This window comes from Ranitomeya variabilis, chromosome 4 (assembly GCF_051348905.1).
Source record: "Ranitomeya variabilis isolate aRanVar5 chromosome 4, aRanVar5.hap1, whole genome shotgun sequence".
NCBI lineage: Eukaryota > Metazoa > Chordata > Amphibia > Anura > Dendrobatidae > Ranitomeya > Ranitomeya variabilis.
Window position 1 is genome coordinate 60462711 of NC_135235.1, and position 26918 is coordinate 60489628.

Here is a 26918-nt window from a genome sequence, read left to right on the forward strand (position 1 = left end):
TTCTTACAGTGGGGGGAAAAAGTATTTGATTCCTTGCTGATTTTGTAAGTTTGCCCACTGACAAAGACATGAACAGTCTATAATTTTAAGGGTAGGTTAATTTTAACATCAAGATATAGAATATCAAAAATAAAATCCAGAAAATCACATTGTATAAATTTATTAGCATTTTGCTTTGAGAAATAAGTATTTGATTCCCCTACCAACCATTAAGAGTTCTGGCTCTTACAGACCAGTTAGACACTCCTAATCAACTCGTTACCTGCATGAAAGACAGTTGTCTTAGGCTGTTTTCACATTTGTGTTTAAAAACGCAGCGTTTAAAAAAACCCCGCAGGTTTTGAAAAAACGCATGTAAACGCGTGCAAACGCTGCGTTTTTTAGACGCATGCGTTTTTGCATGCGGTAAAAAAAAGTGGCGTTTTGACGCGTTTACATGTGTTTTTTCATGCGTTTGCGTTTTTGAAACGCATGCTGAGAAGTGTGTGACAGCTGCCAATCATCAAAATCAACTAGAAAACCCACTATAAATAGAAATAGCTAGGGATATGGATAGGGTTAGGGATAGGGTTAGGGTTAGGGTTAGGGATAGGGTTAGGGTTAGGATCCCTAGGGTTATGGTTAGGGGTAGGGTTAGGGTTAGGGATAGGGTTAGGGGTAGGGGTAGCTTTTTATTAGAAGAATGTCCTGGTCACCAGGTCACTGATAGCCACCCCCCACCATCAAGGTGATAAAGGGATCCAAACCCTAACCCTACCCCTAACCCTAACGCTTGTATTCTTGTTTTTTTCTATAAAAACGCATGCGTTTTTAACGCAAGCAAACGCATGTGCTTAAAAACACATGCGTTTACATAGACAACAATACTTTTTTTGCGGCAAAAAAACGCCTCTAGAAATTACTACATGTTGCATTTCTGCGACAGAACGCTGCAGATCAAAACGCAAGTGTGAAACCAGCCTTATATAGTCACCTTTATAAAAGATTCCTGTGCACAGACTCAATTAATCAGTCAGACTTTAACCTCTACAACATGGGCAAGACCAAAGAGCTTTATAAGGATATCAAGGACAAGATCATAGACCTGCACAAAGCTGGAATGGGCTACAAAACCAAAAGTATCACAACTGTTGGGGCAATAGTGAGAAAATGGAAGAAATACAAAATGACTATCAATCGACATCAATCTGGGGTGCCATGCAAAATCGCCCCTCGTGGGGTATCCTTGATCATGAGGAAGGTGAGAGATCAGCCAAAAACTACACAGGGGGAACTTGTAATAATGTCAAGGCAGTTGGGTGCACAGTCACCAAGAAAACCATTGGTAGCACATTACGCAGTGAAAGTTTAAAATCCTGCAGTGTACGCAAGGTCCCCCTGCTCAAGATGGCACATGTGTAGGCCCATCTGAAGATTGCCAATGAACGTCTGGATAATTCTGTGATTGGGAGAAGGTGCTGTGATCAGAGGAGACAAAAATTGAGGTCTGTGGCATTAACTCAAATCGCCATGTTTGGAGGAAGAGAAATGCTGTCTTTGACCCAAAGAACACCGTCCCCACTGTCAAGCATGGAGGTGGAAAATGTATGTTTTGGGGGTGTTTCTCTGCTAAGGGCACAGGACTACTTCACTGCATCAATGGGAGAATGGATGAAGCCATGTACCATAAAATCCTGAGTGACAACCTCCTTCCCTCGGCCAGGACATTAAAAATGGGTCGTGACTGGGTCTTCCAGTAAGACAATGACCCAAAACATACAGTCAAGGCAACAAAGGAGTGGCTCAAAATGAAGAACATTAAGGTCATGGAGTGGCCTAGCCAGTCTCCAGACCATAATCCCATAGAAATAGGATAGTTGCTAAGGGACAGCCTCAAAATCTTAATGATTTAGATATGATCTGCAAAGAGGAGTGGACCAAAATTCCTCCTGACATGTGGGCAAACCTCGTCATCAACTGAAAAAAAGTCTGACTGCTGTGCTTGCCAACATGGGTTTTGCCACCTACTATGAAGTCTTGTTTGCCAGAGGGATCAAATACTAATTTTTCACTGCAAAATGCAAACAAATTGATATAAAATTTATACAATGTGATTTCCTGGATTTTGTTTTTGATATTCTATCTCTTAATGTTAAAATTAACCTACCCTTAAAATTATAGACTGTTCATGTCTTTTTCAGTGGGCAAACTTACAAAATCAGCAAGAGATCAAATGCTTATTTCCCCCATTGCATGCACTGTTTTCTTCATGTTTAATAATGTGCTTTCAAAAATAACAAATAATTATGATTTTCCTTTTTTCTGCTGTTTTCCTCCTGTTTAATCCAGAGCCTACTACCACTAGTAAGTTATAATGAAATATTAACTTCTAACTGTACTGTATTAAAGCATTTATATAATGTACTCTATTTTATTATAGTCAGAATTACGATTTCTAATAAGAAGCTAAGTTTTTATTTTCCTTCTTTTAATCTGTGTCAGAACAGGAAATCTGTTTACCAAGGTTTTACTCCTACATTTGATGTAGGGGTAGGGACCCTGATTCCAATGATGTATCCCTTACTGGATGGCTTGCTGCAGTTTTGTAAAATCCTTGTTTTATCTGCTGCAAATCTACCAGTTCCCTGAATGCTGAGCTCTGTGTTACCCTGCCCCCACCTCTGATTGGCAACTGTCTGTGTACACTGTGCATAGGGAGAAAGCTGTTAATCAAAAGTTGGTGCGGAGTTATACAAAACGCACTCATGAATATGGAGGGTTACATGGCAGCAGATTTACTAATTTTCTAGTGATAATCTATTTCTGTTAAATTTATGCACATATAAGCCATAGTGACGAGCGATCACTAAAATGCCTGGGTGCTCATTGCTCAGGTCGAGCAGATTGGAATACTTGGGTACTCGACCCGAGCAACGAGCCCAATGTAAGTCTATGGCAGACCCGACTATTTTTACCACGATCCCCACGGGGGTCCTTTTAAGGTCTAAAAACATCTGAAAATGATGGAAACACTGCTCAAATGACACAGGAACATCATGGTGATCGCCCCTGGAAGCATTCCTGACTCCTAGTTCACAGCTTTAAAGAATTTTTTCCGAGATTCATGCCATTTTTCCTGGTGCCACAAATAACACACTAAAACGAAACTAAAATGGGTTTTGCTTGGAAATATGTCAAGGTACATCCTTTGCAGGTTCATGACTTGCCTGTAAGGCCAAATAATTAACCCCAGACCGAAAAAATTTCCTCTCCCACTTAGGCTTAGTTCAGACGCAGCGTTTTTGAAGCATTTTCCAACTTTAACATTGCTTTCAACCACTACAAATGCATTCACTGGGAAATGTCATTGTAACATTTAACACTCCTAGCTGGCCATGTGGTGTGTGACACATAAGCAGACCCATCTTGTTTAATTTACGAAGAAGGGACTCTTACAGTCACAGAGTCTATTTTTACTGGTGCATCAGGCGGCATTAATCTTCTTAAAGGGCCATTATCAAACTGTGGGTCTCATAAACTGTTGTAGCCTACGCTGCGAGTGGATGGGCTGCCAAGAATTGTGACGCACCACAATACCCCTTTCATAAGATGTCCAGGGGGACTCCTGAAAAAGTGTTGCATTGAATGCAAGGCCTGCCCTGCTACCAATTCGTATGCACCCCAATAAGCCTTTGAAACCACATACTGGATGGGCCCATGAAAATCCACTTCACAATATGCATTTTATACTCCCGTACTCCTTTGTTTTACACATTGGCAGCAAGGCCAGCCCTGCTGCATAGTCAGTCATATGCACCCCACTATGCCTTGGAACCCACATACTGGATGGGCCCATGAAAATCCACTTCACAATATGCATTTTGTACTCCGTACTCCTTTGTTTTACACATTGGCAAGAAGGCCAGCCCTGCTGCATAGTCAGTCTTATGCACCCCATTACACCTTTGAACCCACATACTGGATGGGCCCGTGAAAATCCACTTGTATTTTTTAATGGTATGATGGTTCCCTCTTTGCAGAATTATTTACAGGAGAATTTGGCAATTCTATTTGCCATGTTTTTAACACAAAGGTTCAGATACGGCTTTCTAAAGAAGGCTAATACTTGCCATACTACGCAATTTTATTGCAAAGTACAAAATTCAAGGAATAGTATGATTGAATAGTATGAGTGCGTACACTTTTGTATATGTACTTAACATACAAAGGTTAATAAGTACATATAAGGATTAAATGCATATAATGATTACATATTTATAAAGATTAACTACATACAGTATACTTACATCATCAATAAGAAGCTTTTAAATATCATTGGTCTGGAATATCAGAGAAGCAACACCAAGACAGAGAACTCCTGGGAGATTACCTACACTGCATGGGCGTCCCCAGTTATGCAGGTATGAGCACACTGTACATGTACAGGTACCCCAGTTTTGGCATCTGTCTTAGTCATGTTCCTCTGGTCTTATCTAGTGATTTACATTATGTAGTAACTCTAGTTTCACCCAGCCCTTCAAGTGGCCAGCTTTTAAGGTTGTATGAAACTGAGATATCATGGAGTCATCAGATGAGGGGCCATAAACCGCTAGAATATAAAAGCCATAAGGATTTAGATCAAACCACCACAGGCAGAGTTTCAGTAAACCTTAATGTTTTACAATGACAAACAGCAAACATATAGAGGCTAAGAACTGTTTGTGAAATGAATAAACAAACATTTCTCAAGATTGGGTCACTATGAGCATTGCCTGTCACATCTGTAAATGTTTTACAAGAAATGCAGCTATGTAATTGTCTGAATGAATTCGCTATACAGTATTTTAATCTGGATTCCAAATCGCCATTTGTATATTCGCCATTTGTAAATTTGATGCAGGCAAAGTTATGGCTCTCAAGGAGAAAAACTAATATAGTGGACAAAAAAATATTTGTAATGAACTACTGAGCCAAACTAACAGCATTGCTTTATCAAATTTATATGAAGTGTATTGTGTCCAATGTAAGCAACCAGGTAGCACAAAAATGAGCTTTTCAAGTGAGCTCTTTAAGGTTCACAAATGTTATGAAGTCTTTCCAAAAAGGATGTGGTTTCATCAATGGGGGGGTTACCTTTTTAAAAAATTTACTATTGTTATCACAGCCCCCCTTGCTCAAAATTCTGTGGCCTATAACAGTACAGAACACGTTCACCCAGGTCATGTCGTCGGAGATAAGGAAGAGACATTGCAGGAAACAGAGTTAAGAAGTAGGCCCAATATAGGGGTGTGGGTCTCTGAGACTTGAAATGGAGGGCATGAGCTGACAAAAAATTCCCCAATGGGGGTACTTTTTTAAAAAAAATATACTATTGCCATCACAGCTCCTCTTACCCAACATTCACCAGCCTATATCAGTACAGAACACATTCATCCAGGTCATGTAGTCAGAGATAAGGTAGAGACATTGCAAGAAACTGAGTTAAGAAGTAGGCCCAATGTAGGGGGGTGGGTCTCTGAGACTTGTAATGGAGGGCATGAGCTGACAAACAATTCCCCAATGCGGGGGCCTTTTTTAATAAATAAAATAGTGCCATCACAGCCCCCTTGCCCAAAATTCACCGGCCTATAACAGTACAGAGCACGTTCACCCTGGTCATCTAGTGGCAGTTAAAGAAGAGATATTGCAGGAGACAGAGTTAAGAAGTAGGCCCAATGTAGGGGTATGGGTCTCTGAGACTTGTAATGGAGGGCATGAGCTGATAAACAATTCCACGATGGGGGTACCTTTTTTAAAAATATACTATTGCCATCACAGCCCCTCTTGCCCAACATTCACCGGCCTATATCCGTACAGAACACGTTCGCCCAGGTCATGTAGTTGGAGATAAGGAAGAGACATTGCAGGAAAGATGCCAAGCGGCAACAGGCTGTGCTGAAGCTAATATGCTTAGGTGACAAGCCGTACAATGATGAAGATTTGTGGATAGCTCTGAAAGAGCAGGAAGATCTGTGGCTGACACAGCTGAACCTACAGCCAGCCATGGTCGTCTGTGACAATGGCTGGAACCTGGTGGCTGTTCTGTGTCGAGGCGAGCTCACACACGTGCCATGCCTGGCCCATGTGCTTAATCTCATTGTTCAACATTTTCTGAAAAGTGACACAGAGGTGCCAGATTTGCTAGAAAAAGTACAGGCTCTGCATACCCATTTTACAAAGTACGCTAGAGCTTCATCCGTCCTTGACGTGCTTCTGCAGCACTTGCAGCTTCTGGCTCACCGACTGGTGTGTGATGTCCTCCCCATGCATTGGAACGCTACACTGCATCTTTTGGAAAGGATTTGTGAGCAGAAGAGGGCAGTTGTTGACTACCAGGATTAACTAGGCCGTCAGTATTCAGTTCTGACTTCACACATAAGATCTCAGGAGTGGACATGGATGTCAGACATATGTACCATCCTTCAAAACTTTGAGGAATTCACCAAGATGGTGAGCGTCAATGACGCCATAATTAACATCTCCATCCAGCTTCTCTGTGTTCTAATATTAATATTTATAGCTATTTATATAGCGTGAACATATTTACAGTTTCAAACACAACAGTTCTAAGTAACAATGATAACAATAATACAATAATTAAACAGAAATAAAACTACCCTGCTCGTGACAGCTTACAATCTACACTAAGTAATAATGATAACAATAATTAAACCAAAAAAAAAAACATCCTGCTCGTGACAACTTAGGGTACTGTCACACATTGGCACTTTGGTCGCTATGACGGTACGATCCGTGACGTTCCAGCGATATCCATACGATATCGCTGTGTCTGACACGCAGCAGCGATCAGGGACCCTGCTGAGAATCGTACGTCGTAGCAGATCGTTTGGAACTTTATTTCGTCGCTGGATCTCCCGCTGTCATCGCTGGATCGTTGTGTGTGACAGCGATCCAGCGATGCGTTCGCTTGTAACCAGGGTAAACATCGGGTTACTAAGCGCTTAGTAACCTGATGTTTACCGTGGTTACCAGCGTAAAAGTAAAAAAAACAAACTGTACATACTCACATTCCGGTGTCCTTCAGGTCCCTTGCCGTCTGCTTCCCGCTCTGACTGACTGCCGGCCGTAAAGTAAGAGCAGATCACAGCGGTGACGTCACCGCTGTGATCTGCTTTCACTTTACGGCGGCACTCAGTTAGAGCGGGAAGCAGACTGCAAGGGACCTGAAGGACACCGGAATGTGAGTATGTACAGTTTTTTTTTTTTTACTTTTACGACGGTAACCAGGGTAAACATCGGGTTACTAAGCGCGGCCCTGCGCTTAGTAACCCGATCTTTACCCTGGTTACCCGGGACCTCGGCATCGTTGGTTGCTGGAGAGCTGTCTGTGTGACAGCTCTCCATCGACCACACAACGACTTTCCAATGATCACGGCCAGGTCGTATCGCTGGTCGTGATCGTTGGAAAGTTGCAGAGTGTGACAGTACCCTTACAATCTACAATGAGGTTGGGGAGATAAAAACTACAGGGGAATGTATTTAAAATGATGTATTTATAATGATATTACTGAGGTTTGTCGAAAGTCATGGAGGCGTGAAGACAAGGAGAAGGGGGAGACCATGGTCAGTTGTCCTCTTGGTGAGGACACGGAAGTATCGACTGTTTGCAGTCTTGCACGCATGGCTGAGTTTATGTTTATGTTGCCTTTCCCGTTACTCTCACGTTCTCAAAATTTTGTGTGACAGGCAATACTGATTGTTGTTGACACTTCTAGACCCACGCTACAAGTAGAACTTTAGATCTCTTATTCCAGAGGCAGACAGGTGTACTACAATGTTGGAGAATCCTAGGGCCCTTCTTGCTGAATTATTTAAAAAATTCCCATCTGAAAACGCTGGCAGAAGAGGTCAGAGGTCATTGGCCAAGTAAGGAGTACAGGTGAGAGAGACACAACTCCAATCCAGCAGAGGCAATGGAACAGTGACAAAGTTCGGGGAGAGATTTCTCAGACCCTCCCATTGCCCTGGCCCTGAGGCATGGTGGACTCTCACAAGGAGTGCAAAGTTTGGTACGGTCAGCAAGGTACTCCCTCTGCATTTTCCCAAAGTCCTCTGTGCCCTTTAATTAGTGTTTAGCAAACCTGAACACGGAGCATGAACTGTCTCTCTCTACTGCGCACGTGCGCTGTACTCACGTTCATGGAGAGCATGGTGCCTCGCTCTCTGGCGGTCATTGGGCACATGGCTCCTCGCTTTATGGCAGTACCGCTTTTATTGACAGGAGAAAACACCTTCATAATACCGAGACAGAGTACAACACCGCCCAACTGTTCACGCTCTGCTCCTCAGACTTTCTATGTGCGCAGTGACTGCATCTAGGCAGAAGATGATGATGGTGGTAGTAGTAGTTGGAGCATTTAAGACAGTCATGAAGCAGCCTTAACAACTTGAAAGAGAAGTATTTTTCCAGAAATACCACACTGTTTCATATGCGGCCTGTATTTTTTATTTTTTTATGCAAAATAGTGCTGTATATAAGTAGAGTAACAGACAGCAAAAACTGTGGAAAACCGGACTAAAATGCCTAAATTTGGAGCACCCAGATATATGAGGCATGTCACGGAAATACCACACTGACAAATATGTGGCCTGTATTTTTTTATGCAAAATAGTGCTGTATATAAGTAGAGTCACAGACAGCAAAACAGTGGAAAACCGGACTAAAATGCCCAAACTTGGAGCACGCAGATATATGAAGCCTTTTTTTATTTGTTGGTGAATTTAAAAAAAAAAAAAAAAAAGAGTGGCACAAGGCTACCACACAGAACGATGCTACTGCGGAAATTTCATTTTTCAAAAACAGATACACCAGGACTCAGTCCGACTTAACAGACTGTATTAATGTGTTTTTTGCTTTTTGGTTAATGTAAACCTGCGGAAATACGATTTTTCAAAAAATGAAACACCAGCCCTCAGCCTGACATACCAGACTGTGTTGATTTTTTTTTTTGGCTTTTGGGTGAATTTATATATATCAAAATATAGTAGAACAAGGCTAGCACACACAACTATGCTACGAATGCCTGACAAACTATGATTTTTAAACAGATGCGCCAGGCCTCAGTCTGACATAACAGACTGTATTTTTTTGCGGGGGGGGGGGGGGTGAATTTTTGGAATAAAGAACAAAAAATGAAAACTGCAACTAGGTATATAGTAAATAAGCAGCAGCAGACAGTTATGGAGCTTTGGGAGGGATGCAGTGGGAGCTATGTACGCACATATAGTGCCTGCAGGCCTTGCACTGATGTGGATATGCTGTGCCCTGCCTACCTAGCACTGCAATCTCGGGACCTATTAGCAATAAAAAGGACTGTTGATTTCTGAGAAGTTGTGGACTGAACAGTTGCAGAGCTACACTAACGATGAAAACCACGATTCTGACCCTATCTCGGCAGCAGCTCTCCCTACTCTTGCTGACTCCGGAGCTGAATGCAGCAAGCAGGGTGGCGCCAGGTCTCTTATACCCGGGATGATGCTGTGCGGCCAGCCAATCACTGTACGACCACAACAAAGATGGCTGCGGTGTTTCATGGCCTGGTAGACAATCCCTGCATTGTGATTAGGTCTCTAAAGTCCACCAAAAATGCTGGGTGGAGACACCAGTTACCGCCGAATAATCCCGGAAATGCTCGGCGAGTACACTGATATTCGGGCGAGTAATGAGTAGTGGCGTGCACATTAAATTGTTTGTTTTATTTTTATTATCGTGTTCCCTTTTACTCCATGGTTTATGAGCTATTGTAAAGTAAAAAATTTACTTATACACTCCTCAACATTGAAAGTGCAGCAACAGAAGGGAAATTTTGTGGCATTATGAAAATAATCTAAACACATCAATTACTTCACCAGGCTCTACCACTTTGTTTCCACCTACTAAACACACTGCAGAAATCTCAGTGCCACAAACTCCAGGCACAACACTTCCACAATCATCTTTTGGTAGGAAATAGAGATGAGCGAATTGATTCTTGGTGAATCAAATTTGTGTCGAATTTCAGGAAATTTGGTGGATATGGCAAATTCCAACAATCTTCAATTTGTAATTATTGGATTGTCAAAAAAAGTCTGCTAATGTTTTACACTAAGCATTAATTACACCAGCAAATTAAGTCTTATTTGAGAACAGATGTGACAGTGCAGGCCTCAAAATGATGCCTTGCTGCAATCACTTGACATAGATAGCCAATCTATAAGACTTATCAAAGCCTTTTTTGCTGCTTTTGAGACTGCCAGTTCTAGTCCAACACTGACTGATGTGCTTGTCTGTCCTATAATAATGTATACTTTGAAGTTGATGCAGCAACCACTGACAATAGGCAGCAACACATTCCTAGCCTGTCCATTGAGTTCTACAGATTTACTGTATTTCTGTTTATAAACATGAAATTGCTCCCAATTTTTTTTTTTTAAAGCCATTGATCCTTTACTTTCCATACAGTAAAGCTATTACTGTGCACAAAAAGTAGTCATTTTTAGATGGTTTGTTAAAAAGCTACGTTTTTTTCATTTTCCAAACAACAAACCATTTGGTTCTTCCCCAAAGAAGTATCATATTTGTATCTTTGCCATGCAATCACCCGAGGCTTCCTCCATGTACTTTGCGTGTGTATAAATTCTGGTATGGCAGTCTTGTACTGTCCCTTGTAGCATTTTAAAAAGCATAAAAAGTTTGATGGTACAGAGAGATTTTAAAACGTCTATTGGTTACCAGAGGTTAGCATCCATTTACCTACAGCCAAATGTATTGACGTTACTTTGACTTTACTAAAGCTGTGAATATGTAAAACATCTTAAAAAGAGTTTAAAACAGTCCTAGGAGTATTACCCATGCAATTCAAGGGCATTGTAGACCCTGCAAAATGTGCATTTTTCTGCAAATTGATTGACTGGTAAACATAGTTTTTTTGAAAAATTCGACAAAGCTGACAAATTTGAATTTAAAAGATATCATCTTTAATAAGGAACTTTGTATTGTTTTTAATCACTTTTATTATTGTGTTCCTGAATATGAGGCAAACGCTTTAAGAAATGCAAAGTCAATATTCCTGCATCACTTAGTTATTTTTTTATTTCCTGTTGTTTGCCTTACACTGCCTTAAATTTTAGCTTATGCCTATTGTTACTGTGAACTGAAATTAAAAAAATCTAAACTTTCATGAACTACTGTACTTGCTATATGTTTATTCTAAAACTACCTTGCTTGCATGTTTCATTTCATAAATCATTTAATATACATACAGTATATGAATTGAAAATAAATTATACATGTTGTATCTTTCAGGTTCTACTCAAACAACATTTACCACAACACCTTTTGTACCACCAAATTGTGGTATGTTTCCAGAGTAATTTAACATATCCAGTATTTTAACGATTAGATAAATAATAATAAATATATATACATATACATTCTGCTATTCCTAACTCAGAGGCTTAGTTTGGGCTCGCACTGGTGATCGTGTATTATAGTACAATAAAAATGTGATGAATTGTATAAAAAAGAACAATAGCGTCATTTTACAACATTACAGTGTTGATTTGCTTGCTTTTAATGCAAGTCATTAACATGCATGTAAATAATTAGCTAAGATTTGCATAAGATCTTTTGTGAAATCTTATATACTGACACATGGTGTGTTGTAGCATGGAAGCATTGTTTCCAGCATTTCATGGAGTTAATTTTCAATGTTCACCTTGGAAAGAATAGAATAGTAGAAATAGTAGAAAAAAAATAGAAAAAATATTTTATTCATTGAATTTTTTTCATCAAAGTACTTGTGTGTTTGGTGTTATCAAAAATGGCATTTATTTAAATTAACATGTGATACATTTTACTTTTGACAGGTGGTTGTGAAGTTAGTGGTGATCCCCATTATTACACATTTGATAAGCAGGTTCACCACTTTATGGGAACATGCACCTACACCTTATCCAAACTCTGCGAAGATTTATCAAACCTTACATACTTCAATGTGGAAGCGGCAAATGAGAACAGGGGAGACAACACTGCAGTGTCCTATGTCAAATCTGTAAATGTGTATGTCTATAAATACGAGATCACCCTGGAAAAGAATGGAGTTGTTAAGGTCAGGTCCTAACAATTTGCTAGCTAATGTATTACATAATGTTATTACAATCTATTTTTTATGCTTGTTTTTTAGTAATTATATCTATAGTAGTTCTTTTAGTATAACTTTAGAGTATGAGAACTTATGCTAAATGTATTTAGGACTAAATGATACAAGATCATAACATTAATACATTTTTAGGATTAATACATCCAATAGATAGTTCAACGATTACAACATTTATGGGACAAGGCTAACCTACACTGTGCAACAAATTTCAGGGAAGTTCTTCTCCCCTGAGAAAATTTTGGCCGTGTGAGAGCTTATGTTTTGCGGGACGAGCTGATGTTTTTAATGATACCATTTTTGTGCAGATACTTTTTTTTTGATCGCCCATTATTGCGTTTTAATTCAATGTCGCCCCGACCAAAAAAACAAATTCTGGCTTTTTGAATTTTTTTGACGCTACGCCGGTGATCAGGTTAATCCTTTTTTTATTGATAGATCAGGCTATCCTGATTGCGGTGATACCAAATATGTTTAGGGTTTTTTTTTTTTTTTTATTTTGAATGGGGTGAAAGGGGGGTGATTTGAACTTTATTTATTTTTTACATATTTAAAATTTTTTTTTTTTTGCCATGCTTCAATAGTCTCCATGGGAGGCTAGAAGCTGGCACAACTTGATTGCCTCTGCTCCATAGAGGCGATGCTCAGATCTATGTAGTAGAATTACAGCATTGCTATGAGCACCGTCCACAGAGTGGTGCTCACAGTAATCTGGCATCAACAACCATAGAGGTCTCAAGGAGACCTCTGGTTATGCCAGCGCACCGCTGACCCCAGATCATGTGATGGGGGTGACCGATGCGCGCATTTCTGGCCAGATGGCCAAAAGTGCTTGTTAAATGCCGCTGTCAGAGTTTGACAGCGGCATTTAACTAGTTAATAGGCGCGGGCAGATCGCTACTCCACCCGCGCCTATTGCGGGCAGATGGCACATAATAAGTGCTTGCATATGTGTAGATCAGCGAGTTATGTTATTTCAGTGGAAAATTCAGAATATACTGTTTCAGAAAAAGATCATATTCAAATTCTGAATTCATTTCTGAAATTAGCATGAAAAAATCTATCAGGAACACTCAAAATTGTCCGAGGGACAAAACCTTTGTAACATAGTGTTATTATCAGATATTGTAGAGCTTCAGTAACGCAAATATAAAAAGCCATCCAACACATATTCATCCACAGGACACTTTTTGGGTCTGAATTATTTACACATTTACAACTTACTCCTTGCAGTCCAGTTGATGGACTTTTTCCTACATTTATTTTCATTCAATATCCAACGTTCATAGCAATTTGAATCACGAATGTACCATACACCAAGACCCTCTGTCACGCAAGGTTTCAGGGACTCACAACCCCTTCCTCTTGAATAATTATATGCATTTTGTTTGAAGAGAGCACGGTGAAGTCTAAACAGGAGAAGAGCTAATCACTATTGATCTGTGGTCAGATATTATATTGTTTTAAAAAGTCATGCTACATATTTGAGATGCAATGTTAAAACAGAATACAAACCATTTTTCTCCTTAATCTTTGCTAATGGTAAAAAAAAAGTCTTATTTTTCTAAAAGGTCGAACGCTAAAGACTAGCCACCAAGGCAAATTAAATATGTTTACCTTGTTTTTATTTAATTATTTTTAACAATTCTCTAAAACATTGATATTTTACAGGTTAATGGACAGACAGTGACACTGCCCATTCATTTGCCACTTGGTGTTGATGTATCCATCAGTGGTTGGAATGTTTTGGTGACAACAGACTTTGGACTGAAAGTCAAGTTTGACGGAAACCAGAGAGTCCAAATAAATATCCCAGGATGCTACTCTGGTAAAGTGTGTGGACTTTGTGGAAACTTCAATGGAAACCCTGCTGATGATTTCCTGAGTCCGGATGGTGTACTAGAACCAGACTCAAATAGTCTTGGAAACAGTTGGCAGGTTGATAATGATACAAGGTAACATATTTTTTTTATCCTTGATTTGAGTGTATATTTTTTCTTATAAATTCATTTCTGTCTTTTTTATGTCTAATTGTGTTGATGAGTGATATGCATTTATTGGTTTCTTTTAAAGCTGTACTCCAGGAGTTGACCATCCATCCAGTTGTACTGATAAAGAAAAAGAAACCATTGCCAGTAACAGCTTCTGTGGAATCATTACAGACAAGAATGGACCATTCAAAGACTGTCACAATGTTATCAATCCTCTAGTTTACTTTGATAACTGTGCATACGATTTGTGTGAAACCAACCTGGATGGGGAGATTCTGTGTGATAGTCTACAATGCTATGCTGAGTCTTGTCAGTCTCAAAATGTTACTATTGAACAGTGGAGAAATGACGCTTTCTGTCGTAAGTAGATTCTGTCTATTACCCATTTAAACCTCTTCATATGCACTCCCATTATTATTAAACACACACTATGTGGTAAAGTATTCATCCACTACAAAAAGTCTTGAAAACACGTATTATTATAATCTTCATATGTCAGTATATCAATTAAAAAAAAAAATCTTTAATTAAAATATTCCCAATGCCTATTGGTAGCCAAAGGCATTCTGATTTTTCTGCTAAATAGACAGACAATTATTGTCTTTGCTCTCACATTTTACGTGTGTTTATTGAAGTCCAACATTGTATACCTATGAAAATCTGGTGACAGTCTACAGAATGAATTTTCTCGGTTTGAAGATTTTTTTTCAGTACTTGATGGTTATGATGAAATCATGGTGTTTGCAGTGTGATCTTCTGAGTGATTAACAGATTAAAAAAAATCCTTAAACAGTTGAGTGGAAGGTTTTCTTGGTATTCTTGAACAGTGCTTGTAAACACAAGCATATTTGCATTTTTTAGCTTATTGACACTTTCTGCCATTTTTGAGATTGAAATAATTTCCATTTCTTTTCGTATAATACTCTTTGCCATGGAGTACTCCTGCCAAGCAGCAGAACTAGCGCAGTGCTTAGAAGTTCTTTTCAATTGCACTGTATTGAATCTGTCCTGGATCCCTGGACTGTGGGGTTACCTTCTTACTTCAGCGCAATGCTTATAAGCTATGCAGGAGTGATGGTCGGTTTACTACACAACGAACTGTAAACAATAAAAAAGAACAATGTTAATATCTCAAAAACAGCTGAAAATTATAATTGTAGAACGGCCTGGTTTTACAAGCACTATCCAAAAATGTCCATCTATGAAGATGTTAGTAACTTCTAAATTGCTACATTTATCTTCAGTAATTCAGGAGTCAGTAGTGAAACTGTTTATTTGTTCAATGAAAAGTATGTAAATTATTTTAGAATTTTGAAAGATTTAACTTGTTTTATAAACTACATTCTTTATTGGTTGCAGAACCAAAGTGTCATCCAAACAGTCACTTTCAGCATTGTGGAACTGCCTGTCCAGCTACCTGTGTCAACCCATGGGCCCCAGACACCTGCTCTCTTCCCTGTACTGAATCCTGCATATGTGATGGAGGATATGTCCTATATGGCAATAAGTGTGTTCCAGAAGACAAATGTAGGTGCTGGGATGATGATATTATCATCCATTTACCTTACCCATAGTCATATAAGTTTAGGTCCCTGACTTTACTAAGTCTATGAATGTGTAAAAGAACTTTAAATGAGTTTATTATAGTCTTAGGAACCCTTTGAGCATTATACATTTAATTCCAGTCAATTGGAGGCTTTGTGAAATTTGCAAATTATGGCAAACTGATTGCCTGATAAATAGTTTTTTAAAAAATTTGACAAGGCTGACGATTCTGATCCTATCTCAGCAGCAGCTTTCCCTACTCTAGCTGTATCCAGAGCTGAATGCGGCGAGCAGGGGGGCGCCAGGTCTCTTATACTCGGAATGATGCTGTACGGCCCAGCCAATCACTGCACGACCACAACAAAGATGGCTGCGGCATTTCATGGCCTGGTAGACAATCCCTGCATTGTGATTGGGTCTCTAAAGTCCCCCAAAAATTCTGGGTGGAGACACCAGTTACTGCCGAATAATCCCGGAAATGCTCGGTACTCACCAAGTACACCAATACTCGGGCGAGTAACGAGTAGTGGCGAGCACATTAAATTGTTTGTTTAATATTTATTACCGCGTTCCCTATTACTCCATGGTTTATGAGCTATTGTAAAGTAAAAAATTTACTTACACACTCCTCAACATTGAAAGTGCAACAACAGACTGGAAAATTTGTGGCATTATGGAAATAATCTAAACACATCAATTACTTCTGTTATGAACTGGTGGTTTAGGAGCAACATGGGACGTGCTCTGGAGGAGGTGGTACCTGTACTGACCGCAGTTACTGAGCTTAACACAACACTAGAAGTAGCCGTGGGATGTTCCTGTCACTCCCTAGACACCTCGTCACAGCCGGAGGACTAACTACCCCTAAAGATAGAAACAGGAAAGCTATCTTGCCTCAGAGAAAATCCCCAGAGGAAGACAGCCCCCCAACAAATATTGACTGTGAGTGGAGAGGGAAATGACATACGCAGAATGAAACCAGGATGTAGCAAAGGAGGCCAATCTAGCTAGATAGATAGAACAGGACAGAATACTGTGCGGTCAGTATTAAAAAACTAGAAAAATCCACCACAGAGTTTACAAAAATCTCCACACCTGACTAAAGGTGTGGAGGGTAAATCTGCTTCCCAGAGCTTCCAGCTTAACTGAATAAATCCATACTGACAAGCTGGACTAGAAAAAACATAGAAAGTGCTGAACGATTAAGTCCACAACAAGTGGACTGCAAAAGAACAAAGCAAGGACTTATCTTTGCTGAACTGGTCAGAATATCAGGGAAATCCAAGAGAGATGTGAATCCAACCAGGAACCATTGACAACTGGCACTGGCTGAAGGATAGAGCCAGGATAAATAGCCGAGCCAGAATAGACGATCAGTGGAAGCAGCTGCTGACTGTTAAATCCAAGAAGCCGCAGTTCCACTTAAAACCACCAGAGGGAGCCCAAGAGCAGAACTCACAAAAGTGCCACTTACAACCACCGGAGGGAGCCCAAGAGCGGAATTCACAACAGTACCCCCCCTTGAGGAGGGGTCACCGAACCCTCACTAGAGCCCCCAGGCCGATCAGGACGAGCCAAATGAAAGGCACGAACCAAATCGGCGGCATGGACATCGGAGGCAACAACCCAAGAATTATCCTCCTGGCCATAACCCTTCCACTTGACAAGATACTGAAGCCTCCGCCTCGAAAAACGAGAATCCAAAATTTTCTCCACCACATATTACAACTCCCCCTCAACCAACACCGGGGCAGGAGGATCAACCGAGGGAACAACGGGCACCACATATCTCCGCAACAAAGATCTATGGAAAACATTATGGATGGCAAAAGAGGCTGGAAGGGCCAAACGAAAAGACACCGGATTGATAATCTCAGAAATCTTATAAGGACCAATAAACCGAGGCTTGAACTTAGGGGAAGAAACCTTCATAGGAACATGACGAGAAGATAACCAGACTAAATTCCCCACCCGAAGCCGGGGACCAACACACCGACATCGGTTAGCAAAACGTTGAGCCTTTTCCTGAGACAACGTCAAATTGTCTACCACATGAGTCCAAATCTGCTGTAACCTGTCCACCACAGAATCCACACCAGGACAATCAGAAGGTTTAACCTGCCCCGAAGAAAAACGAGGATGAAAACCAAAATTACAAAAGAAAGGCGAAACCAAAGTAGCCAAACTAGCCCGATTATTAAGGGCAAACTCGGCCAACGGCAAGAATGCCACCCAATCATCCTGATCAGCAGACACAAAGCATCTCAAATAGGTTTCCAAGATCTGATTAGTTCGCTCAGTTTGGCCATTTGTCTGAGGCTGAAACGCCGAAGGAAAAGACAAATCAATGCCCATCCTAGCACAAAAGGCCCGCCAAAACCTAGAAACAAACTGGGAACCTCTGTCAGATACAATATTCTCCGGAATGCCATGCAAACGAACCACATGCTGAAAAAACAATGGAACCAAATCAGAGGAGGAAGGCAATTTAGGCAAAGGTACCAAATGGACCATTTTAGAGAACCGGTCACAAGCCACCCAGATAACAGACATCTTCTGGGAAACAGGAAGATCCGAAATAAAATCCATGGAAATATGCGTCCAGGGCCTCTTAGGGACCGGCAAAGGCAAAAGCAACCCACTAGCGTGGGAACAGCAAGGCTTGGCACGGGCACAAGTCCCACAGGACTGCACAAAAGAATGCACATCCCGCAACAAAGAAGGCCACCAAAAGGACCTAGCAACCAAATCTCTGGTATCAAAAATCCCAGGATGACCAGCCAACACTGAACAATGAACCTCAGAAATTACCTTACTAGTCCATCTATCAGGAACAAACAGCTTCCCCACTGGACAGCGGTCAGGTTTATCAGCCTGAAATTCCTGAAGCACCCGCCGTAAATCAGGGGAGATGGCAGAAAGAATCACCCCTTCTTTAAGAATGCCAACCGGCTCAAGGACTCCAGGAGAATCAGGCAAAAAACTCCTAGAGAGGGTATCAGCCTTAACATTCTTAGATCCCGGAAGATACGAGACCACAAAATCAAAACGGGAGAAAAACAGGGACCATCGAGCCTGTCTAGGGTTCAGCCGCTTGGCCGACTCGAGGTAAATCAGATTCTTATGATTGGTCAAGACCACAACGCGGTGCTTGGCTCCCTCAAGCCAATGTCGCCACTCCTCAAATGCCCACTTCATGGCCAACAACTCCCGATTGCCAACGTCATAATTGCGCTCCGCAGGCGAAAACTTTCTGGAAAAATAAGGCACACGGTTTCATCAAAGAACCATCAGAATTCCTCTGAGACAAAATGGCCCCTGCCCCAATCTCAGAAGCGTCAACCTCAACCTGAAAAGGAAGAGAAACATCCGGCTGACGCAACACAGGGGCAGAAGTAAATCGGCGTTTAAGCTCCTGAAAGGCCTCAACAGCCGCAGAGGACCAATTCGTCACATCAGCGCCTTTCTTCGTCAAATCGGTCAGGGGCTTAACCACACTGGAAAAGTTGGCAATGAAACGGCGATAAAAATTAGCAAAGCCCAAAAATTTCTGAAGGCTCTTCACCGATGTGGGTTGAATCCAGTCATGAATGGCCTGGACCTTAACAGGATCCATTTCTATAGACGAGGGAGAAAAAATAAAACCCAAAAAAGAGACCTTCTGAACTCCAAATAGGCACTTAGACCCCTTCACAAATAACGCATTATCACGAAGGATCTGGAATACCATCCTGACCTGCTTCACATGAGACTCCCAATCATCGGAAAAAATCAAAATATCATCCAAATACACAATCATGAATTTATCAAGATAATTGCGGAAAATATCATGCATGAAGGACTGAAATACAGAAGGAGCATTAGAAAGCCCGAAAGGCATCACAATGTATTCAAAATGGCCTTCGGGCGTATTAAATGCAGTTTTCCATTCGTCACCCTGTTTAATGCGAACAAGATTATATGCCCCTCGAAGGTCAATCTTAGTAAACCAACTAGCCCCCTTAATCCGAGCAAACAAATCAGAGAGCAAAGGTAAAGGGTATTGGAATTTGACCATGATCTTATTAAGAAGGCGATAATCAATACAGGGTCTCAAGGAGCCATCCTTCTTGGCAGCAAAAAAGAATCCCGCTCCCAATGGTGACGAAGACGGCCAAATATGCCCCTTCTCCAAATACTCCTTGACATAACTCCGCATGGCGGCATGCTCTGGCACAGACAGATTGAAAAGTCGGCCCTTAGGGAACTTACAGCCAGGAATCAAGTTAATAGCACAATTACAGTCCATATGTGGAGGAAGGGAACTGGACTTGGGCTCATCAAATACATCCTGGAAATCCGACAAAAACTCAGGGACTTCAGAAGAGGGGGAAGAGGAAATTGACATCAAAGGAACGTCACTATGTACCCCTTGACAACCCCAACTAGTCACAGACATAGATTTCCAATCCAGCACCGGATTATGTTCCTGTAACCATGGAAAACCCAGTACAACAACATCATGCAAGTTATGTAACACCAGAAAACGGCAATCTTCCTGATGCGCTGGAGCCATGCACATGGTCAGCTGAGTCCAATACTGAGGTTAATTCTTGGCCAACGGTGTAGCATCAATGCCCCTCAAAGGAATAGGGCTCTGCAAAGGCTGCAAGGAAAAACCACAGCGCATGGCGAATTCCAAGTCCATTAAGTTCAGGGCAGCGCCTGAATCCACAAATGCCATGACAGAAAAGGACGATAATGAGCAAATCAGGGTCACAGATAAGAGAAATTTAGGCTGTACAGTACTGATGGTAACAGACCTAGCGACCCTCTTAGTACGCTTAGGGCAATCAGAAATAACATGAGCAGAATCACCACAGTAAAAACACAGCCTATTCTGACGTCTGAATCCCTGCCGTTCTGCTCTAGTCAAAATCCTATCACATTGCATAGGCTCAGGACTCTGCTCAGAGGACGCTGTCATATGGTGCATAACTTTGCGCTCGCGCAGGCGCCGATCAATCTGAATGGCTAGAGACATAGATTCGCTCAAACCAGCAGACGTGGGGAACCCCACCATAACATCTTTAAGGGCTTCAGAAAGACCCTTTCTGAAAATTGTTGCCAGAGCATCCTCATTCCATTTAGTGAGCACGGACCATTTTCTAAATTTCTGGCAGTACAATTCTGCTGCTTCCTGACCCTGACATAGGGCCAACAAGGTTTTTTCTGCATGATCCACAGAATTAGGTTCGTCATACAATAATCTGAGCGCTTGAAAAAATGCGTCTACATTAAGCAATGCCGGATCTCCTGATTCAAGGGAGAATGCCCAGTCCTGAGGGTCACCACGCAGCAGAGAGATGACAATTTTAACCTGCTGAATGGGATCACCAGAGGAACGGGGTTTCAAAGCAAAAAACAATTTGCAGTTATTTTTAAAGTTCAAAAATTTGGATCTGTCCCCAAAACACAAATCAGGAGTAGGAATTTTAGGCTCTAAAGCCGGAGTCTAGACAACATAATCTTGGATACTCTGTACTCTTGCAGCAAGTTGATCCACATGAGAAAACAAACCCTGAACATCCATGCCAGCGCCAAAATCCTGAACCACCCAGAGATTAAGAGGAAAAAAAAGACAAAACAGACTGCAGAAAAAAAAATGGCTCAGAACTTTTTTTTCCTTCTTTTGAGATGCATTTAATTCATTTTTGTCCAGTTGTACTGTTATGAACTGGTGGTTTAGGAGCAACATGGGACGTGCTCTGGAGGAGGTGGTACCTGTACTGACCGCAGTTCCTGAGCTTAGCACAACACTAGAAATAGCTGTGGGATGTTCCTGTCACTCCCTAGACACCTCGTCACAGCCGGAGGACTAACTACCCCTAAAGATAGAAACAGGAAAGCTATCTTGCCTCAGAGAAAATCCCAAAAGGAAGACAGCCCCCCACAAATATTGACTGTGAGTGGAGAGGGAAATGACATATGCAGAATGAAACCAGGATGTAGCAAAGGAGGCCAATCTAGCTAGATAGATAGAACAAGACAGAATACTGTGCGGTCAGTTTTAAAAAACTAGAAAAATCCCCACAGAGTTTACAAAAATCTCCACACCTGACTAAAGGTGTGGAGGGTAAATCTGCTTCCCAGAGCTTCCAGCTTAACTGAATAAATCCATACTGACAAGCTGGACTAGAAAAAACATAGAAAGTGTTGAACGATTAAGTCCACAACAAGTGGACTGCAAAAGAACAAAGCAAGGACTTATCTTTGCTAAACTGGTCAGAATATCAGGGAAATCCAAGAGAGATGTGAATCCAACCAGGAACCATTGACAACTGGCACTGGCTGAAGGATAGAGCCAGGATAAATAGCTGAGCCAGAATAGACGATCAGTGGAAGCAGCTGCTGACTGCTAAATCCAAGAAGCAGCAGTTCCACTTAAAACCACCAGAGGGAGCCCAAGAGCAGATCTCACAAAAGTGCCACTTACAACCACCGGAGGGAGCCCAAGAGCGGAATTCACAACATACTTCACCAGGTTCTATCACTTTGTTTCCACCTACTAAACACACTGCAGAAATCTCAGTGCCACAAACTCCAGGCACAACACTTCCACAATCATCTTCTGGTAGGAAATAGAGATGAGCAAATTGATTCTTGGTGAATCAAACTTGTGTCGAATTTCAGGAAATTTGGTGGATACGGCGAATTCCAACAACCTTCAATTTGTAATGATTGGATTGTAAAAAAAAAGGCTGCTAATGTTTAACACTAAACACAAATTACACCAGCAAATTAAGTCTTATTTGAGAACAGATGTGACAGTGCAGGCGTCCACATGATGCCTGGCAGCTATCACTTGACATAGTATAGGATAGCCAATCTATAAGACTTATCAAAGCCTTTTTGCTGCTTTTGTGACTGCCAGTTCTAGTCCAACACTGACTGATGTGCTTGTCTGTCCCATAATAATGTATACTTTGTAGCTGATGCAGCAACCACTGACAATAGGCAGCAACACATTCCTAGCCTGTCCATTGAGTTCTACAGATTTACTGTATTTCTGTTCAGATCTCTGCACTGCACAGAGTTTAAAAACATGAAATTGCTCTCATTTTTATTATTTAAAGCCATTGATCCTTTACTTTCCATACAGTAAAGCTATTACTGTACACAAAAAGTAGTCATTTTTAGATGGTTTGTTAAAAAGCTATGGCTTTTTCATTTTCTAAACAACAAACCATTTGGTTCCTCCCCAAAGAAGTATCATATTTGTATCTTTGCCATGCAATCACCCGAGGCTTCCTCCATGTACATTGCTTCTGTATAAATTCTGGTATGGCAGTCTTGTACTGTCCCTTGTAGCATTTTAAAAAGCATAAAAAGTCTGATGGTAAAGAGAGATTTTAAAAAGTTACCATAGGTTAGCATCTATTTACCTCTAGCCATATGTATTGACGTTACTTTGACTTTACTAAAGCTGTGAATATGTAAAACAGCTTAAAAAGAGTTTAAAACAGTCCTAGGAGATCTCGGAGTATTAACCATGCAATTCAAGGGCATTGTAGACCCTGCAAAATTTGTAATTTTCTGCAAATTGATTGACTGGTAAACAGTTTTTTGAAAAATTCGACAAAGCTGACAAATTTGAATTTAAAAGATATGCTCATCTTTAATAAGGAACTTTGAATTGTTTTTAATCACTTTTATTATTGTGTTCCTGAATATGAAACAAACGCTTTAAGAAATGCAAAGTCAATATTCCTGCATCACGCAGTTATTTTTTATTTCCTGTTGTTTGCCTTACATTGCCTTCAATTTTAGCTTATGCCTATTGTTACTGTGAACGGAAATTAAAAAAAATCTAAACTTTCACGAACTATTTACTGTACTTGCTATATGTTTATTCTGAAACTACCTTACTTGCATTTCATAAATCATTTAATATTTATGCAGTATATGAATTGAAAATAAATTATACATGTTGTATCTTTCAGGTTCTACTCAAGATTCTGGTATGTTTCCAGAGTAATTTAACATATCCAGTATTTTAACGATTAGATAAATAATAATAAATATATATACATATATATTCTGCTATTGCTAACTCAGAGGCTTAGTTTGGGCTCGCACTGGTGATCGTGTATTATAGTGCAATAAAAATGTGATGAATTGTATAGAAAAGAACAATAGCTTCATTTTACAATATTACAATGTTGTTTTGCTTGCTTTTAATGCAAGTCATTAACATGTATGTAAATAATTAGCTAAGATTTGCATAAGATCTTTTGTGAAATCTTATATACTGACACATGGTGTGTTGTAGCATGGAAGCATTCTTTCCAGCATTTCAAGGAGTTAAGTTTCCAAGTTCACCTTGGGAAAAATAGAATGTAGAAAAAAAACTTGAAAAAATATTTTATTCATTGAATTTTTTTCATCAAAGTACTTGTGTGTTTGGTGTTATCAAAAATGGCATTTATTTAAATTAACATGTGATACATTTTACTTTTGACAGGTAATTGTGACGTTAATGGTGATCCCCATTATTACACATTTGATAATCAGGTTCACCACTTTATGGGAACATGCACATACACCTTATCCAAACTCTGCAAAGATGAAGGAAGTCTTACAGACTTCAATGTGGAAGCGGCAAATGAGAACAGGGGAGACAACACTGCAGTGTCCTATGTCAAATCTGTAAATGTGTATGTCTATGAATACAACATCACGCTGGAAAAGAATGGAGCTGTTAAGGTCAGTTCCTAACAATTTGCTAACTAATGTATTACATAATATTATTACAATCTATTTTTTATGCTTGTTTTTTAGTAATTATTTCTATAGTAGTTCTTTTAGTATAACTTAATAGAGTATGAGAATTTATCCTAAATGTATTTAGGACTAAATGATACAAGATCATAACATTAATACATTTTTAGGATTAATACATCCAATCAGAGGCGTAGCTAGGGTTTTGGCTCAGGGGGGCGAAGCTTCTGAGTGGGCCCCTAAGCAGGTAACCTTCATTACAATTCGGTGGCGCACCCTAATAGTGGAGGAGAACCTCAGCAGATGACCGCGCTGTTACTGAAAATAATCTCTATACAAAGACCAATATGGATATTACTGCCATATGGTCAGTGGTAAATACAGTCCTACAGAACATATAAGAGATCACAGCACAGTTACAGATAATGTCTTACCACTGACGTTCTTTCTGATGGAGTCGTTCATTTTTCCCGTCTTTTCCATCTGGCCCAGACTGACATGACAACTTCTTCCAGCCAGGACTCGTCTGCAGAGAATACAACAAAGACACATTTCACTTCTCACATTCCATCCCCATCACCATCTATTCCCAACCTGCACAAACTCCTCATCCTGCTGATACCCCAATACTGAGCTGATGCTGCCATATGTGTCCCTATTACTACACCTGATACCCCAATACTGAGCCGCTGCTGCCGTATGTGTCCCTATTACTGCCCCTGATACCACAATACTGAGCCGCTGCTGCCGTATGTGTCCCTATTACTGCCCCTGATACCACAATACTGAGCCGCTGCTGCCGTATGTGACCCTATTACTGCACCTGATACCCCAATACTGAGCCGATGCTGCCATATGTGTCCTTATTACTGCACCTGCTGTGTGGTTCTCTGTGCCCTCTAAATTCTAAAGCAACCCTCTAGAATATAGTAATGCTGGGTGCAAGTGACCTAGAAAACAGGGCCCACATTTTGTTCCCTAGAAAGAAATAATGCCCTCTGTGTGTAACCCTTTGATAGTCACAGTAACCTGAATTCCCCTATAAGAATAAGTGCCCACTTTACATTTAATAAAGTCCCGAGTCTCAGCCCTGTACAGCTCCCCTATACACAGTATGATGCCCCCTCACTGTATATACTGACCCCTTAATATCCCCCAAACTGGCTACAACACTGTATGATGGCCCTGTCGCTGTAATCTCTACACTGAATGATGGCCCCCTAGATAGCCTCCATATCACATAATACACAAGATAGTCCTCAATATGGTATAATACATTCCTCATAGGCCTCCATATAGTATCATGCACTCCCCATAGGCAGACTCTATAGTATAATGCAGCTCCCCATAGGCAGCCACTATAAGGAAGGCTGTAAATGTGTCCCCAATCCCCTCTGCATAGCATAAAAATGACCTCTTATTATACTCACCAACGGCGCTCACAAAAGCATAGCTGGTCTTGACTTAAGATCGCCATCCTCCATTACTGCTTTATCTGGATAACACATCCTACGTCATCCACATAGCGTCACCCATCGCGCTCCTGTGCAGGCGCACTTCTCCCTGAGCTGCTGAAAGCAGAGCTAAGTACTGTAGTGCATATGTTCTGGGAAAGGCCAAAGGGCGCTGATGACCTGGAAATAAACCGGCGCATGCGCACTACAATACTGTGCTCTGAATTTAGCAGGGCAAAGAGAAGTGCACCTGCACGGGAGTGCGATAGAGGACACTGAATGCATGATGTAGGACGCATCTTCCACACGAAGAGGGACAGCGATCACAGGAAGAGGGACGGTGCCGGATCAAGACTAGTGACGCCCAGACTGCGCCATCCGTGAGTATAATAAAAGCTCTTTTTTGTGCCTTGCATAGAGGATTGGGGACATAGAGAGTAGGGTTGAGCGACTTTTACTTTTTTAGGATTGAGTCGGGATTCGCGAAACCCGACTTTGTCAAAAGTGGAGTCGAGTGAAATCGGCCGATTATCTCGCAAAGTTGGGATCGACCGAAACCCGAAACCCAATGTAAGTCAATGGGGAAGCAAAGTCGGCAGTGAGTGGAGGACAGGAAAACACCTACAGTGCCCATTTTAATGTCAAAAACATAAATTCGTGTCACTTAAGCTTGCGAATCTTAATTTACCTTACAATAATAGTTAGTCATTCAAAATTGGGGGTCATTTGGCTAAAGTTGTGGGCGGGGTAGGGCTGGCTCAAGTTTTTCGTGGGCCCAGGAAACGCGGACTACGTCACGGCGGTGGAGCAGGGAGAAGTCAGTATTTCAACTTTGCAAGTGCTGTGATCCTGAGCAAGCAGGGGGGCCCACTCGTTCGCATTGGCACAGGGCCCCTCAAAGTACAGCATTGTGTTTGACGGCGGGGGCGCCTCCCACCGGCAGAGACACTTTTGCGTACTATGAGGGGCACTGTGACAGTGACGTTGCCAAC

General features: G+C 41.0%; 1 protein-coding gene across 1 annotated transcript in view; it reads left to right on the forward strand.

Moving 5' to 3' along the window:
- The window catches only part of LOC143767563 (zonadhesin-like), a 316930-nt gene that overhangs the window by 79828 nt on the left and 210184 nt on the right, over nt 1-26918 (forward strand). Inside the window, exons 2-8 of the mRNA XM_077255972.1 lie at nt 11324-11374; nt 11887-12128; nt 13848-14131; nt 14250-14527; nt 15527-15694; nt 23695-23712; nt 24216-24457. Coding sequence (XP_077112087.1) covers nt 11324-11374; nt 11887-12128; nt 13848-14131; nt 14250-14527; nt 15527-15694; nt 23695-23712; nt 24216-24457 — 1283 coding nt within the window. The remainder of the gene's footprint in view (nt 1-11323; nt 11375-11886; nt 12129-13847; nt 14132-14249; nt 14528-15526; nt 15695-23694; nt 23713-24215; nt 24458-26918) is intronic.